This window comes from Osmerus mordax, chromosome 26 (assembly GCF_038355195.1).
Source record: "Osmerus mordax isolate fOsmMor3 chromosome 26, fOsmMor3.pri, whole genome shotgun sequence".
NCBI classification, from domain to species: Eukaryota; Metazoa; Chordata; class Actinopteri; order Osmeriformes; family Osmeridae; genus Osmerus; species Osmerus mordax.
In genome coordinates this window covers 5910345-5928630 of record NC_090075.1, presented here as the reverse complement: position 1 = coordinate 5928630, position 18286 = coordinate 5910345, and the positions used below count along the sequence as shown (strand labels likewise).

The 18286-nt window shown below is 50.6% G+C and overlaps 1 protein-coding gene across 2 annotated transcripts; it reads left to right on the top strand.

Moving 5' to 3' along the window:
* The first annotated feature begins 145 nt into the window (after positions 1 to 145).
* On the top strand, positions 146 to 18265 carry kita (KIT proto-oncogene, receptor tyrosine kinase a). Of its 2 annotated transcripts, none has more exons than XM_067229571.1 (21): positions 146 to 251; positions 2558 to 2812; positions 3571 to 3855; positions 4311 to 4450; positions 4850 to 5018; positions 5907 to 6093; positions 7206 to 7321; positions 7460 to 7574; positions 8276 to 8460; positions 10577 to 10683; positions 10967 to 11093; positions 11483 to 11587; positions 11813 to 11923; positions 12144 to 12285; positions 13350 to 13444; positions 13820 to 13947; positions 14241 to 14363; positions 15170 to 15281; positions 15359 to 15458; positions 16133 to 16238; positions 16488 to 18265. In XM_067229571.1, the coding sequence occupies exons 1-21, from the start codon at positions 197 to 199 to the stop codon at positions 16680 to 16682; spliced, it is 2958 nt and encodes a 985-aa protein (XP_067085672.1). In that variant the 5' UTR covers positions 146 to 196; the 3' UTR covers positions 16683 to 18265. The 2 variants fall into 2 exon arrangements, with proteins under 2 accessions (XP_067085672.1, XP_067085671.1); XM_067229570.1 differs by having other exon boundaries at positions 4823 to 5018.
* Positions 18266 to 18286: the final 21 nt, after the last annotated feature.

Sequence of the window (18286 nt, the reverse complement as noted above, 5' to 3'; positions counted from 1 at the left end):
AGACAGGCAGGCAGTTAGACAGAGACAGAATGAGAGACAGACAGGCAGGCAGGCAGAAGGAGGGACAGACAGGCAGCACCTCAGCGCTGTGGCAGAAGAGGCTCTTAACTTCCGCGCACTCCGCGGCATTTAGAAGCTCGAGGAGTTCAGAGTGGACGCAGGCAGACCTCACAGCAACATAGATGGAATAGCAAACATGGAATATAACTGGATACTGTTCTCTGTCTTATTGCAGTCAACCTTCCATCCAGGTAAGACAACAACGGCTTCTAGAATATCGATGATAACATCGACATTTTCTTCATCATTAATACGTAGTAAGACACCTTGCTCTAAGTTTATTTACCTACCCACTCCTTACTGCACACAAGTCACAAATTACATAGCTAATATAATACAACATACTAGAATACAATTGAATAGTTCGATTTTCATAGGTTAAGTATACGTTGTGACTGGAATTAACCTGCAATGCAATGCCTACATTGTACCTACAACTGCAATTCAGAGATGGGAAGCTGTAGACATTAACGGGCTATCACACCTTTCCAAGAAGTTTCCATATTCACTGCATGCGCTGCCAGGTTGTGGAATGTTCCGCTGCTTTTTCATCTCTTGCTGTTGGTATGCCTGTTAGCTCCCTTGTACTATTGCAATGCCATGTCACTGAACCCCCAATGTGGAAACTAGATATTTGTGCTCTAAGACTCAAGTTGCGACCCTCTCAATAATTCATACAACTCGGAACAAACAACCTGCAGAACTTAGTAAAGAAAATAAACGGTTATTTTTCTGCCTCAAACGTGTGTAGGCAATGTTGGTATCCTCAGTGACATGTAATTGTGTAAAGAAAAGTATTTAGTTGGACTTGAGTCTGCGGTACTCTGTATTCGCGTTCTGTTTCATGCGTCAACGATGTGTTTTTTTGTATTCCATGATCTACCTTTGTTATCTAAGCTTGCTTTGCAAATTAGCCACTCTAGGCTACAGCAAATTCTGGAGTTAGTTTTTCGTTTTTAAAAGCATCTATAAAAGTTCCACTCTCATGACACCGAAGATGTCACAAAGATAATTCAGATTGTTTACTAGCTAAATTAGAATCAGGTGTGCCGGATTAGGGTTGGAATGAACATTTACAGGAGGGTATCTGCAGGAACAAGGTTGGCCAGCCCCTATAACCCGCAGGTGATAGTTGGTTGCCGTTGTGCCTATCAATGTTATAAAACTGTGTTTGTATGCCTCAGAAATATTCGTTAAGAGACACCTTCGTTAAGCCCCGCGGGCCAATCCTCTGAAGTGAGGCAAGTCTGTTGAGTCGGGGGACGGTGTGTACTCAGTGAGCGGTGCGCTCGTGCGCCGTCTTGCCACCAACCGTTCAGCCTTTCTTGTTAACACTCCAGGGCGTTTCGCACCGCTGTGACAGTCGGCTGGCTTCATTACGAGTCCCAGGCGATAATTACCCGCGTCTGATTATGACTTTAACCACACTGTTGTTGTTTTTTAAGACCATTGTGGAAACGTTTTACGTTTTACTGGTAAAGTGTCCGTTTTAATGTGTTGAGCGGGCTGATGGTGGATAATAAGCGGTATCTGTGTGGCGGTTTAACAATAAGAGAGATGCAGCATTCCCCTGCAGTACTGCTTGACCTGGATTGAGTGATAATATTGTGTGTTATTTATTTAGCATGTTGGAAATGAATTAGAGGTATTATTGAAAGTCAGTGGCAGAGCATTCGACTGCAGACCAAGAGGTCACAGGTTTGAATCCCACACCTTATTATAATGCAGGTGTGTTAGCTCAGGCTTCCTGTTTTGGTCAGTATTCATATTATTTTCTTGACCTAGTACTTGAATGAGTGCTTGTAAGGATATAATAACATTACTAAGTGTTTGTTTCACATACATTTTTATTCAATGCGATGCATGGGAATTTTAGCCTGTTACCTCTTGATCTGCAATCAAATACTTTAAGCACTAAGCTATACCCGTTGGTCCTGGACATGAGTAAGAGGTGTCATGAATTGTGTAGCGCACAGTAGCTCAGTCTTCCTCGCATCAGGAAATAAAAATTAAGTGTTTATTTACCAGACACGTTTATCCAGAGCGACAAGCTTTGAACCTGCAACCTCTTGACTTGTAGGCAAATGTTCCACCCTTGAGCTATACCCATCTCCCAAATGGCAGCATGGTAATTTTGGGCTGAATTAATATTTGTAAGGATTTGAATAAGATATCATGCAGATCAAGAAACCACATGTTCGAATCTCCCCTGTACTTAGCTTGGATAAAAGCGTGTGCTAAATGAATACATTATTACATGTTTCACGTTTGTCACCCAACCTAACCCTCACCCAACCCAACGCTCACCTAAACTGTCTGCCAAATGAACACAGCGCTATCATCATCCACCGCTTCCACAAACACATTTCCTTCAGAAAACTTTCCTCATCTAGTTATCGTCACCATCACAAGGGGGAGTTGTGGCAGAGGGATCACGGGGAGGGGGGTGGGGATGTCCTGCAGCGTGGTGTAGCTGAGTCCTCCCTTCCTATCTCAGACAGCAGCAGACCCTCCATCACCCCTTCCGTCTCCCCCCTGGTGGTCCCCCTCAACGCTCCCCTCAGCCTGCGCTGCCAGGGAGGCCCAGGGGTGCGCTGGCAGCGGGAAGACCGGCCCCGGGTGCGGGGCGAGGAGAGGAGCCCGGGGGCCTCGCTGCTCTACATCCCCAGGGCGCAGCCTCTCCACATGGGCCGCTACACCTGCACCGAGGACGCCTCCGCGGAGGGCAGCTCCATCTACGTCTACGTCAAAGGTAGTACGCCGGGAAGGGGGGGTGTGAGGGAGGGAGTGGGCTGTGTGGGTCAGGGAGGGAGAGTGTGTGTGATGTGGCGTGTTAGGGTGTTGAGGAAGGGTCTGTGTGTGTTAGGTCATGTGTGTTTGAAGGTGGGAAAGTATGTGTGTGAAGGAGGGAGAGTGTGTGTGTGTGAGTCACGGTGTTAGTGTGTGAATCAAAGTGTGTGTGTGAGCAAGCATGTGTGTCAATCAGGATATATGTGTGAGTGTACCAGACATGCTTGCTTGCGTGTCTTCAGACAAGTGCTAGTGTGTGCGTGTGCCTGTAGATCGGTTTGTTTGTGCATGTGTGTGTGCCTGTAGATCGGTGTGTGTTTGTGCATGTGTGTGTTTGTTTGTTTTGGGCAGTTGTTGGAATGTATGCTACATGAGACGATGCTGTGCTTGTGAGGATGGGAACAAAACACTTTCCTTTGAAGCAGAGAAACCTAAACTGGTCAGAATGTTAAAGGTGCACAGTGTGGGTGTGTTTGAGCATGAAGGTTCAGCTGAGTTTGTTTTGGTCAGGTACCCACTCTGTGAGGTGTAATAACGTTTTGGCCGTGTTCTATGACTGAACAGAACATTCTGTAACAGTCCTTCTCCCCATGATTCCTGGACCCACACATCAGCACTACCAGTGCAAATGGTGCATACATGATTATCCACGCACGGCAAACACAAGCTTGACCGGATCTGGAATGTGTTCATCTCCGAATCTGTGTGTGTTCCCGCCAGATCCCGACAACGCCTTCAGGAAGTCGATGGTGTTCAACATCCTGTCTCGCGAGGGGGACAGCGTGTCCATCCCGTGTCTGGCCACGGACCCAGGCATGCTGGACCTGCAACTGGAGACATGCCCTGGAGGGCCCCTTCCCCCGGGCCTGCAGTACGAGGCTGGGCTGGAGATGGGCATCGTGATCCTGGACACCCAGAAGTCCTTCGAGGGATGCTACGTGTGTTCGGGACGGCTCGGCCACGCCCCTGTGAGGTCACACAACTATGATCTCATCGTGCGGCCAGGTAGAATTCTCTTGACGCCAAATCTCTTGATCGTCATTTGTTGTACCGTTCCTGGGTTCTTCTTTCAGTGGATTTATTGGATCCACAGAAACACTCAAATAGTGCATTTAGAAAGTACAGCTGGAACTCGAGGATCAGAAGTGTTTAGTTCTAACAGTATTTCAGTAGTCAGGGTCTGTATTTCCCAGGCACAGCACAAAACGACAAGGGTACATTACTAAACAATAACATCTCAGCTACCAGGCAGGGGAGCGTCGACAATAACATCTCATCTACAATGTTACGCAGCCTAGTGTGGGCTTGTGTCTTGTCTGCTCTCCGGGCGGATCGTGTCTTTCCTCATGTGTTTGTGCATGTCGAGTGATCCCTGTCTTGTGTGGGTATGATATACGCCGCCTGCTCGGATTGCAGTGAAGGATTTTTATTTTTTTATTTTTTTGTGGGGGGTGTTGCAGTCCCAGACACGCCCCCAGTGGTGCAGGTCCCTGGACCCAGGAGAGTGGTACTGCTCCAGGGGCAGAGGCTGGCTCTGTCCTGCATCACCACCAACGTCAACGGAGACATCAAGCTCAAGTGGTCCGCCCCCCCTGGATCGGTAAGAACCTCCCCTCCTCCAATCACACGTCTCTGTGCGCCTGGTGGGCGTGGCCACGAGTTAGAACCTCTAGGTGATTGGTTGAGATGGAAGAGTCTGGGTCTAGACTCTAGAGTGTTCCTGTCTCTCAGGAGACTCGTGGGGTTGCGTTTGGTTTCACAGAGGCCTGCTGCTGGTTCATGTATGTAATTGCATGTGTGTGTGCGCTTGTGTGTTTGTGCGTGTGTGCATGTGTATGTATGTGTGAATATGTGTGTGTGTGATAGCATGTATGTATTTGTGTGTGTATGTGAATGCGGGTGTGCATGCGTGCATGTGTGCGTGCATGTGTAGGCAGGGTGTTAATCTCTAGAGATCTCTGGGCGTTGACAGGGTGCCGTCTGGGCTTCGTATCCACAGCAACCATCGGTTGACAACGCGTCTCGCATCCTGACGGAGCCCATCACCCATGTCCGCAGCGCCACGCTGCACATCCCCGCCGTGAGGACCCGCGACGCCGGACGGTTCCGCTGCGAGGCGCAGAACGAGAGGGGGACCAGTTCCGAGTCTGTCTGGCTGGAAGTCTACCGTGAGTACCTGTCTGTCTAACCCGGAGGGTCTGTCTGTCTGTGTGACCCAAAGGACCAGTCTGTCTGCCTGTCTGACCCTGAGTACCAGTCTGTCTGTCTGTCTGACCCTGAGTACCGGTCTGTCTGTCTGACCCTGAGTACCAGTCTGTCTGCCTGTCTGACCCTGAGTACCAGTCTGTCTGTCTGTCTGACCCTGAGTACCGGTCTGTCTGTCTGACCCTGAGTACCAGTCTGTCTGTCTGTCTGACCCTGAGTACCAGGTTTCAAGTTGACAGGGAGGATCTGAGTAAGGGTTATGCGCCCTAGATCTGAACAAGTTCAACATTGTTTATAACCTGCAGGGATTCCAGTTGGGTCTGTGAGCAAGATCAATCTTGTTAATATCTGGCTAATATCTTGACTCAGGCAGGAAGTAAACAGGTGGGCTTGTCTCAGGAGGACACAGTGAGAGAAGCACGAGTTGATGGGGACAGATCGTATACCACACAGATACTGTGCAGTACACCATAGATTTATAATGTTATACTATAAATATAGTATACATGTAAAGTCTATGTATGTATAATGTATTCTTAGTGCAGCCATCTGCACTAAGAATACAGAAGAATACCTACCTGTGTGTGTATATATATACATACATATACATACACAAACAATTAAGTAATGGCGCTAATTTGCTCGGAAAACAGTCAAGTTTCTTGTCCGTAGCCTACAGGAAAGCTCAAAGCAGGTTGAACGACTGTTAGACTGAGGACTCGATGTTCATTGTCTTCCAGGAATACCGCGTGCAACCTCAGAAAGACCTAAAAATAAGTAAATAAACACTTGGATGCGATACAGAACCTGTTTGCGGAATGAAAGAGCAGTTTGGTTATTTGTCTTTGCAGTGAAAGGTTTCATCCAGCTGTCTCCTGTGGAGAACAGCACCGTCCGCGTGCGGGCAGGGGAGAGTCTGACCCTCCAGGTGGAGATGGAGGCCTACCCCCAACCTCACATCCTCACCTGGAGCTTCATGAGCCACAGGCTGAAGAACACCTCGGAGCACGTCATCACCACGCTCAACCACGCACACAGGTACACACGCACACACACAGGTACGCACACGCACACACACAGGTATGCACACACACACAGGTACGCACACACAGGTGCGCACACACACACAGGTACGCACGCGCACACACAGGTGCACACACGCGCACACACAGGTACACGCACACACACACAGGTACACACACACACAGGTACACACACATGTACACGCACACTGCTGTCTCTTCCTCTTTCTTAAACACACAAACACGCAGAGGCTTACCACATAGCCAAGGGTGTTCACTCAAACACATACAAACATTGTACACACACTGTCTTTCAAACACACAAGGACTTTGTTATATTAAACAAACTTCTGGTCCCAACAAGAAAAGTTAAACAAGCCCATACACACACAGTCCCTACCACAGACCCTACACACACACACACACACACAAACACACACACACACGCACATAGGCCATACCACATAGCTGTGTGTGTTCATTACACCCTCAGGCTGAAATGTAACACCTCGGGGTCCAGCTGGCCCTGGGTCAGGCAGGCTGATGATGGCCTGTCACATGCTGCCTCCCTCCAGACCTGCTGAAAGTCCAGAGGGAGGGGAGACGAGGAGGAGGCGAGAAGGAGACGAAAGGGGAGGTGGAGGAGAGGAGAGTAGACAGAGAGGAGAAAAGGGTAGAAGAGTGGAGGAGAGTTACACCTCATGAGTTCATTAGGACCACAGAGTCCTGCAGTGAGGTCGGGGCCAGTATGAGGCTGCCCGAGAAAGAAATTAGCAGTTGAAAAACAAACGAAAGATTTGTGGCGCGTTCAGTGAGGTGAAACATTCCCCCAGTGTTGCTGCAGTGACTGATGTGGAGAGCAGAATGCCCCCCTGCTGTTGGACACAGGGGTCAAGCAGTGCTGTGCTGTAATGCTGCATGCTCCTCAGACAGCCTCAGCTAGTACACAGCTAGCTAGCACACAGCTAGACCTGAACCTTGCACACAGCTACCTGGCACACAGTACTTAGTACACAGCTAGCTGGTGCACAGCTACCTATGACACAGCTAGGCCTGCCAGCAGCCAGTTCTCAGTGAGCTGTGTGTTCATGCGTGAGCTGAGAAGTTCATGTTCGTGCTCATCCACAGGTACCAGAGCAAGCTGAGGCTGGTGCGCTTGAAGATGTCAGAGGGCGGAGTCTACACCTTGTCCGCCTCCAACGGCGACGCCAGTGTCAACCGCTCCTTCACCGTCTACGTGATCAGTAAGTGGGACGCTTGACGAAAAGTTTGGTGTTGCCCAGCAACCGTGCTGTTATTACAGACAGGGGGCTGGACTGGCGTCCGTATGTTGCTGTGATGTTCTTCTGATGTTCTTCTGCGCCGTTCCTGTGCCCCGCCAGGTAAGCCGGAGATTGTGTCTCATGAGGGACCGGTGGACGGCCAGGTGCGCTGCGTCGCAGAGGGGTTCCCCGCTCCTCAGATCACATGGTTCTACTGCGAGCAGCCGTACATGAGGTGAGGCGCTCTCCGTAACTCCTGCTCAGCTAACTGTTCCTCAATAAATTGTTCCTATTTCAGTTAACTTCTGTTCAGATAACTCTCCAGGTAAGTCAATTAGCTGCTCAGGTTGCTCCTTGGTGCAGGAGCATCCCAGTCCTGGAGACAGAGCTAAGGGACGGTGTTGAGGAACCAGAGGTGATGCTGATAGGATGTTGCACTGGGCAACTGGACAGGCGTGACTTGTGATTGGTGGACTATATTGAGATAGGTCATAGCAGTACATCCTGTTCCTAGGAAAGTAACAGTGAGTCATGGTAAACATGTAGGTGGACTACCTGGTGTCCATGGCAGCACCAATCCCAGGCAGTTAGTCACAGGCGATTACCCAATCATTATCCAGTCATTTTGAATTATTATCAAGCGGACTTAGGAAGCCGTGCACACAGACACAGTAACCTCTGTGATAGTACACAACATGATTCTGACTTGACATGCTAGAACGCTTTGACGCAACAGAAACCCTCAAAGACACTGAGAAGGTCAGTCATGCGTGCTCAGCAACCCTTACCCCCCCCCCACACACACACACACACTCCACACGTCCACACACACACTTACCGCGCCCCCACAGGCACACAGCCCCGCCCCCCAGGTACATATCCCCTCTCCCAGGTGTGCAGCTTCTGACACCCCCCCGCCCCCCCTTCCCCCCCAAGGTGCTCCCACCAGCTCAATGCCACGGAGGAGCAGCAGGACGTCGTCACGGTGACGGTGTTCCGGCCCATGTTCGGGAAGACGGAGGTGGAGAGCCGTCTGAACGTCAGCCGAGGCAGGTTCAGCACCCTGGAGTGTGTGGCCACCGTGGAGGGGGAGCAAGCATACACCCTGTTCTCCATCAGCGGTGAGTCTGACACACACACGCGCCCACGCACGCATGCACACGCACACTCCGTACACACACACAAACACACACGTACTGGACACATTCACACACATACACACACATAGATAGACACGCACACAAACGTGGCGGGGTCTAGGGGGTGTCTGGAGGGGGGAAACGGGAGAACGGGGCAACGGGGGGATGGTAGAGGTGTCTGTGGGAGCTGGGGGATTGGGACCGGGGTGTCTGGGGGGGTGGGGGGGGGGGGTCCAGGCGTCAGCCGTCTCTCAGATTGTTTTTAAACTTCAATGTTAATCCTCTGCAGATCCCCACCTTGGGATTAATGTTACGTGCACTGTCAACATCTCCGACAAGGTGATGATGCAAGGAGAGTTTCCTGCTCCTCCACACTTTCTCTGCCTTCCCCCTCTCCAAACATCCTTAATCTTGCACTGACAACCTGGTCATACCAGAAACTACAGGTGATGTTAACCTGGTCAGACTAAAAGCTACAGGTGATGTTAACCTGTTCAGACTAGAAGCTACAGGTGATGTGAATCTGGTCATCCATCTTCACCATCTACACTACATCCAGCAACGTACAGATCAAAAACAAAGGATTGAGACTTGTTGTTTGACATATATATTCTACCCAGGGGCCCACAACCGTTTAACACGGATCCAGGCTGTAATCCTGTTGTGTAAACCTTAACAAAGAAAAGATACCACAACCGTGACCGTCCGCTGTCAGCACGTCACCACAGTCATCTCTGCTGCATCCTCGTTCACCCGTCAACTGCAAATCCCAAGAACAACCTGTTAATCCACTGAGTAGCACGCTGGCTTCCTGGCAGTGGCAGCAGGAGTTCTATGGAGGTCTGGACAGAGAGGAGGTCACCACAGGGGAGCAACAGTGTGGCGGAGGAGGAGGAGGAGGAGGAGGGGTGGGTTGGAGGCCACAGTGGGCTTGTGGGTGGGCCTTCTGGGAGGCTAGTTGTGCCGCCAGGGAGCCGGTGAGGACTTGGTTTGACTTGCTCATTTGTTGGGTGATTGGCGGACTGATTAACTGGTCTGGCTGGCTGACTTGCTGGCTGGGTGGGTGGGTGACTAGTCTGCTGACGGACTGACTGGATGGCTGGCTGGAGGTGTTGGCTAGCTGATTGGCTGGTTGGCTGGAGTTGTTGTATTGGCTGGCTGGAGGCGTTATATTGTCTGGCTGTCTGACTGAATGGCTGAAGCTGTTGTATTGGCTGGTTGGTTAGCTGGAGGTGTTGCATTGGCTGGAGGGTTAGGGTTAAGGTTGGGGGGGGTGTTGCTGTAGTCAGAGAGCTGCAGGAAGCCATGGGGAGCTGACAGGCTCAGTTAGGATTACTTCCTGCAGACTCTGCATTCTCAGGTTTGATATGGAGAGAAAGCTCCTTAGAGCTAAACAGCTTATTTATTACACCGACTGTACAGAGGAGCACAACAATAACACAGCACGCCCACACACAAACACACAAACACTGATTAAATGAACCTATTCACTGACATGGCGGTCTTAGAGCATTGCTACAATGCAGAACAACGTAGAGGATATGAAGCTACTAAGACTGGCAACTCAGGCCTACCTCAGACAGGGGTTCTAACAGGATTGAATAACAGAATTATTTTGTTGTGCTCAGGATTGTCATCAGTTCACCGTGATACAGCACACAGCCCTTATCAGTTTAACAATCAGGACCAGGGAGTGAATTTGGTTCATTCTGTTGGTGCAGCTCCCCTGGGTGGAGCGTCTGACTCTTACCCTGAGGCTCTGGGCTGCTAGACAGAGCTGTCTCTCTGTCAGGGCAGACAGTCCCGACATCACAACTCAGACCCGTTTTTCTCTATCTCCCCATCTTTCTTTTTCTGTTTCTATTTCTGTCTGTCTCTTTCTTTGTTGCTCTCTCTCTCTCTCTCTCTCTCTCTCTCTCTCTCTCTCTCTCTCTCTCTCTCTCTCTCTCTCTCTCTCTCTCTCTCTCTCTCTCTCTCTCTCTCTCTCTCTCTCTCTCTCTCTCTCTCTCTCTCTCTCTCTCTCTCTCTCTCTCTCTCTCTCTCTCTCTCTCTCTCTCTCTCTCTCTCTCTCTCTCTCTCTCTCTCTCTCTCTCTCTAGAGAGGATGGTGCCTCACCATCTCTTTACTCCTCTGCTGGTGGGCTTCGTGTCTGCAGCTGCCATCCTCTGCCTTGTCCTCATGATGCTCATCTACAAATACCTGCAGGTAGGTACTGGAGCTGGGAGCTTTTTACATGTTATTCCCCCAGCAGACGCTTTATATCCCAAGCGACATATAGTGCTCATAGAAAGTACAGGTGATATCAAGCATCAGAAGTTCAGCCCATACAAATACATCCCAGACCCAGCAGATAGCTATGATGTTCCTTAGATTTTTGTACCTTTAAATGGAGATGTCACCATCTGCCTTTCTCCATATCTTGCCCTTCACCTCCTTTCTCTAACCCTGACCTTTCACCTCTGCTCCCGATCCTGCCCCTTCATCCCAGAAACCCAAATACCAGATCCAGTGGAAGGTCATCGAAGGTATCCATGGAAACAACTACGTGTACATTGACCCCACCCAGCTTCCGTATGACCACCAGTGGGAGTTCCCCAGGGACAAGCTGCGCTTTGGTGAGTGTCCGCCCCCCCACCTTTCCCTGAACCCCCCCCCTCCTTGCCCCTCCTACTTCCTTCCGTCCACTCCTCCCAGTCTCCCTTGCCCCCCACAGTTCCTGCCATTCACCCGCCCCCTTCCTTCCTTCCATCCCCATTAGTTTCCTTGTCACCTCCCCATCCCCCCCGTGTCTCTCCCTGTCTGGTCTCCCTCCTCTCGGCTGGGTAACAGCAGCAGGCAGAGCCTAACCTGCACTGCGTGTATGTTAATGATGCTGGCCCTCCTGAGCAGGATCCCGCACGTCCTGGTTCCTGCTGGCTCGCCCCAGGGCCTTCACACCCTGCTATTAAAACTGTGTGTGTGTGTGTGTGTGTGTGTGCGTGTGTGTGTGTGTACATGCCCTCAGGCAAGACTCTTGGCTCTGGAGCGTTTGGGAAGGTAGTGGAAGCGACAGCATACGGACTCTCAAAAGCTGACACTGTGATGACAGTTGCTGTCAAAATGCTGAAACGTAAGACAGATTTCTACCCTGAAAGAAAACAAGTTATGATTAAGCCAAAAAAAAAAATTATATTTTTACACAACTGACATTTGTCTAATATTTAACATCATTACATCATTTTCTATTGGAATCATATTTTTACACTGTAAACCTTTTAACAATATACTCAAACATTCTGAGTAAATATACAAATTACAGTGTGAAGGAATTGTCGATGTATGTGTGTGTCCACAGCCAGTGCCCATGCCACAGAGAAGGAGGCTCTGATGTCGGAGTTGAAGGTCCTGAGTTACCTAGGAAACCACATAAACATTGTTAACTTGCTGGGAGCCTGCACTGTTGGAGGTGAGGTTGAGGTGCTACTCCTCTGGGAGGGTGAGTGTCTGTGCGTGCATGCATAGGAGGTGTGTGTGTGTGTGTGTGTGTGCGTATGAGGTCTCTGTGTGAGTGTGTATTACATGTATGCGTGTGAGAGAGAGAGCAAGGTCTGTGTGTGTCGGTGTGTGAGAGAGGTCTGTGTGTGTGTGTGCGTTTGTGTGTGTGACTCCTGTGCTTCTGTCCCCAGGTCCTACTCTGGTCATCACAGAGTACTGCTGCTTCGGAGATCTCCTCAACTTCCTGCGCAGGAAGAGAGAGTACTTCCTGTGCTCCAAGCTGGGAGATGACTGCTACTACAGGAACATCCTCCTTCAGAGAGAGGCTGCTGGGTACGACTGTGTGTGTATACTCGTGTGTGTGTGTGTGTGTGTGTACTCGTGTGTGTGTGTGTGTTGGTTTAACTGTTCTTGTGAAAACCAGATGTCCCCAAAAGAACAGTAAACCAAGAGAACATTTAATTATTAAGGATCTTTTCTTGGGGAACTTCAATAGTATTTCTAGGGGTGAGGGGTTTTGAATTAGTGCTAGGTTTGGAATTACATTAGGATTAGGGAGAACACAATTTTTAATTTGACTGAATTGTGGGTCCTCACAAGATGCAGCAAAACAGACTTGAGTGTGTGTGTACAAGGTGTGTGTGTGTGTGTACAGAGGATGTGTGTATGTGTGCATAAAAGGTGTGTGTGTGTGTGTGCGGTCTGTTTTATGCTCCAGTGCCTGTCTGGCATGGAAAGTGGAAAGTCCCTCCAGCGGTTTGAGAGGGAGGACCGTGAGTGATGACAGTGTCCTGAATGAGACAGGCTGACAGACAAAGAGAGGGTCAGGGGGTCCCGGTGAGGGGGGTCCAGGTGAGGTCCGTCAAGGTGAGGGGGTCCAGGTGAGGTCCGTCAAGGTGAGGGGGTCCAGGTGAGGTCCGTCAAGGTGAGGAGGGTCCAGGTGAGGAGGGTCCAGGTGAGGGGGGTCCAGGTGAGGTCCGTCAAGTAGAGGGGGTCCAGGTGAAGTCCGTCAAGGTGAGGGGGTCCAGGTGAGGGGGGTCCAGGTGAGGGGGGTCCAGCTGAGGGGGGTCCAGCTGAGGGGGGTCCAGCTGAGGGGGGGTCCAGGTGAGGAGGGTACCAGGTGAGGGGGGGTCCAGGTGAGGGGGGTCCAGGTGAGCAGTGAGAGTATGGCCAGGCTGCTGGGACAGCATAGGGCGGGGGTAGGCAACCCTGATCCTCGAGAGCCGCTGTCCTGCATGTTTTAGATGTTTCCCTGCTCCAACACACCTGATTCTAATGAATGGTCATTACCCGGCTTAAACATTAAAACATGCGGGACAGCGGCTCTCGAGGACCAGGGTTGACTACCCCTGGCATAGGGAGATGAAGCCAGGCTAACTGCTCATTTCCCTCCTCAGAGACGCTAGTAGAAACGGCTACATGTCTATGAGGCCTTCTGTCGCTGGCACCATGCCTTCTGGCTCCTCCTCCGAGAAGAGACGCTCCATACACGGCAAGACACTTCCTCCTACGCCTCACACTCGTATATTTACTATAGTACAGGCACGCATATGGCACTTTACTCCAGTGAATACTTTCACGTGGCACATCCTCCTATGCTTCTCATGTGTCGCTTAACTGTGGTAAAATACACATTTAAGGAAAATAAATCAACATTTAATTTTGATTTATCTTTCTCCCCCCCCCCCCCCTCGTTCCCTCGGTGTCTCCTCACCCCCCCTCTCTCCTCCTCCTCTCTCCCCCCCTTTTCTTTTCCCTCTCTATCTCTCCCTCTCTCCCCCCTCTCTCCCGTCCACTCTCTCCCCCTCTTTCCCGTCCCCTCTCTCTCTCCCGTCCCCTCTCCCCCTTTCTCCCGTCCCCTCTCCAGGCTCCTGTGGTGAGGCTGAGGCGTTGAGTGAGATGCTTCTGGAGGATGGGCAGTCTCTGGACACAGAGGACCTGCTCAGCTTCTCCTACCAGGTGGCCAAAGGCATGGACTTCCTGGCCTCCAAGAACGTGAGTCCACACCTGCACGCCTCTCTCTCTGAAACACCTCCGACACGTGCAGCGACACACAGAACAACCACAGAGCGCACACTTTCAGTAACACACGCCACACTTGCAACTCATGAACACGCGCGCATTTGTGAGTAGACCGAGATCAAACGCGACACATTCATGTGGCACGGAGAGTTGCGTGTAAAGCACACAGTAACACATGCAAGACTTCCAGCCAGGGTATTCCAGCACTGAGCTGATATGCATGTGCGTGTTTGGGTGTGTGTGTGCGTGTTTGTGTGTGTTTCCAGTGCATCCACAGAGACCTGGCTGCCAGGAACATCCTGCTGACTCAGGGCAGGGTGGCGAAGATCTGTGACTTCGGCCTGGCCAGAGACATCACCACCGACTCAAACTATGTGGTGAAAGGAAACGTGAGTGTGTTTGCCGCACAGCTAGCTCTGATGGACAGCTAGCTCTGATGGACAGCTAGCTCTGAGGGACAGCTAGCTCTGAGGGACAGCTAGCTCTGAGGGACAGCTAGCTCTGAGGGACAGCTAGCTCTGAGGGACAGCTAGCTCTGAGGGACAGCTAGCTCCCCGGGCCACACTAGCATTTCACTCTCACTTCATAGCATTAGCCATGATACCCAGGTCAGTGAGCTGGGTGGCAAGCTATTTTGTTTTTTGTAAACAGGCCAAAAAATTACATTTCCATACATTTAGCATGTCAAATAGTTCCGTCATATGGTATTTTTTTAAAGCTTGGTACTTTTCACAAACCAAAACACAAAGGTTTATGGTGTCCGATGGGAAAACCCAGTCAGGTGTCCCACCTGTCCGGGGGGAACTGCCTGCAGCTCAGTCAGTATCTTTCTGGAATGTCAGAGATTCCTGGGATGAGGTAGCGAGGCATGAACAACAACACGTTTGTTTCACCAATCCATCAAGTCCCGAGACACTCTGAAGCCTCCAGGTTCTCTGACAGGTGTTATGTTCTCTAACATGATATGTTACTCTGAGGGTGGGGCAGGAGTAATATCTGTGTGTGTGCACTGTGTGTGTCGAGTGAAATCTCTAATAATTGCATCAGAGAAAGATGTGAAAGTGTTTCAACAAGAGCTCTCTGGGTGTGGAGGTGTGTGGGTTGGGGTGTGATCACGGGAGGCTGCAGATGTCGATGGTGTGTGTATGATGATGTATGTGTGTCTGTGGTGTGTGACGATGTTTGTTCTGCTCAGGCTCGCCTCCCTGTCAAGTGGATGTCCCCGGAAAGTATCTTTGAGTGTGTGTACACCTTCGAGAGCGATGTGTGGTCCTACGGAATCTTGCTCTGGGAAATCTTCTCTTTAGGTAAGGTTTGCCCTACCTATGTGTGTGTGTGTGTGTGTGTTTGTGTAGTTCATTGATATCTCCTGTCTGTCACACAGGAAACAGTCCATATCCTGGTATGCCGGTGGATTCAAAGTTCTACAAGATGATTAAGGAAGGACACAGAATGGAGGCACCAGAGTTTGCTCCCAGTGAAATGTAAGTTTGTTTTGGTGTGTCAATGTGTGTTTCTGTGTCCGTATGCGTGCGTGCGTGTGGGTGTGTGTGTGTGTGCGTGCATGTGGGTGTTGGTGTGTGCTTGTGTGTCCGTATGTGTGCGTAAAAGTGTGTCTGTGCTTGTGAGAGAGAGAGAGAGAGAGCAGAGAAATGTGTGGGTGTGAGGGTACACGGGATATCAGCAGATGGCTCATTCAAAGCCAGGAAAGTAGGGAGAGGAGAGCTGCTAATTGAAAATGTATCAAACAAAGACGGAAACTTTGTGACATGCAGGTTGAACTCCACAAAATATGAAGTCCATACTTTGCATAATTGGAAATGTTGCCTGACAACAGCGTTTGCTCTGGTTAGTTTTTTTTTGAAAGGTTGAAAGTTCTAAAGGGTCTATTAAGTTTGAACATTCACTCAAACATTCCAGAAAAAAGAAACTGGAGCAGCTTGGAGCAGATATGTTTCATCCGTGTGTGTGTGTGTGTGTGTGTGTGTGTGTGTGTGTGTGTGTGTGTGTGTGTGTGTGTGTGTGTGTGTGTGTGTGTGTGTGTGTGTGTGTGTGTGTGTGTGTGTGTGTGTGTGTGTGTGTGTGTGTGTGTGTGTGTGTGTGTGTGTGTGTGTGTGTGTGTGTGTGTGTGTGTGTGTGTGTGTGTGTGTGTGTGTAGGTACCACATCATGAGGTGTTGCTGGGAGGCTGACCCGGTGCAGAGACCTCCCTTTAGGGACGTGGTGGAGAGGATTGAACAGCAGCTGTCTGATGCCACCAAACACGTAGGTGACCTCACCCTTCTCTCGCCCCTGCTCCCTCCACTCTCCTCCTTCCCACCTCGCCTCCTCCACCTCCCTCTGCGCCCGCCCCTCCTCCCTCTACTCTCATCCACACCCCGCCTCTCCAGTCTCCCAGCTAGGATCTGCTGAGGGGATGTGGGCGGGGCTGAAGTGATGTGGGCGGAGCTGAACTGTCTTTAGAATAGATGCTAACCCTCCCCCCCTCTCTTCCCTCTCTCTCTCTCTCTGTAGATTTATCTGAACTTCAGCTCCAGGTTCCCAGTGCATGCTGGGACGGGGCCAAGCACGCCTGAGGACCAGACTACCCAGAATGCAGCGCTCCAGCGCCTCAACTCAGCGGGCAGCAGCAATGTGTCCTCCCAGCCCCTCCTCTTCCACGACGTGGTGTTCCTGGAGGAGACCGGCCTCAGGGCCCACAGAGTGTAAGGACCCCAACCCTGACCCAGGGCTGCCCCTCAAAGTGCCTGCACCAAGCTGCTCCTCAGCCCCCCTCCCCCCCCCCACGCTCTGTCCTGACTGGACCTGCAGAGGGACCTGCTCCACAGCCAGCACCCCACCCCACCCCAGACTTGGAGGTCTAGCCAGCAAGGACTGGGGCTCCCCTGGAAGACTGTTCTGCCCCTGACCACTATCTCACTATCTCTCCTGTCCATCCACAAATGACCCCTCGCCCTCCCACTCTAGCCCCGGCTCCTGATCCACCCCCCTTGTTTTTATATTACTCTGAAGATAAGTTTTGTTGCATTTAAAGGAATCCTTGGGAGATGGAAAAGTGATCGTTTTCGTATTTGAATAACCCGGAGATTCTACTGTCATCTTGCTTGGCTGCTTCAACTGCATGAACTTTTGTCAGTATTATTATTCCAAACATTCACTTCCATGGTTATATGAAGAACTTATTGTGTCTGATATTTCACAAGTCAAATGCTTCAGCTACTGTTGCTGAACCGGGGTCTGCAATGTAAGGTGTGTCCAGATGTATTCAGATTTCCGGTGTTTCCAACTGTTTGGATCAGGTATGAAGGTACTGCAGTGTTAGTGTGTCTGCCTGTGTATATGTGTATAGACTGTCCTCGGTAAAGCGTTTAACGGTGGTTCCACCGTATGTAAGCGGTTGGGAGACCGTGTGAGAGACACTTAAGCAGCACTAGTTATGTTCCTCACGCTCCTTCTCCCCGTCTCAAAGACAGCTTCAGAACGCTGGCTGCAGGGGGAGACTTTGTAAATGTGTAAATACGTATTCTTGTATCGGAGGCCCTTGTTTACAACACTCTTTAAGCAGGTACGTTCTTGCCTAAACATTCCTACACACTCACAGACACCTACACACTCCTATAGACCTACACACTCCCCTACAGTACACACACTACACTCTACTACACACTTCCACACATACACTCTCCTGTCCCTCCCTGCCTATTAGACGTCAATCAGAAACTCTGGAGGGTAACTATGGTGACTGTCATTTCTGTTTGCTCGTCCAGTCACCAGGGCCCCTTCTGTCTTTCCGTTTCAGCCAATAGGAAGCTTCAAGCTAATTTAAGATGCCAATCGGGGACTTTGCTGTGCAGGGGGGAAACCAATCATAAGCTTTACTGTAAGACAGCGTGCTGCTCAAATATATAGCCAGTAGAATTCCGCGGGTTGTCATGGTTATCATGGCTCAGGTGTCTATGGAGACAAGGCCAGATTACAGTAGTCCTCTCTCCCTGCTCCCCTCACCCCCTCATCCCTCACTCGCTGACTTTCCAGAAGCCTCTGTCGTCTGCCTCCAGCTGCTTCCTGCCAGGAACTCTGGCTTCAGCGTGCCCCAGCCGGAGGTCTGTCTGTCCAGACTCCCCGAACCAGGACTTCCCCTTCACTCATCCTGGCTTGTTGTGGAGAGCACCTGGGGACCTCTCTGATTGAATACGTGTGTCTGTTTCTGTGTGTGTGTGTGTATGTGTGTATGTATGCTTCTTTGTTTCGTTTGTGTGTGTGTGTGTGTGTGTGTGTGTGTGTGTGTGTGTGTGTGTGTGTGTGTGTGTGTG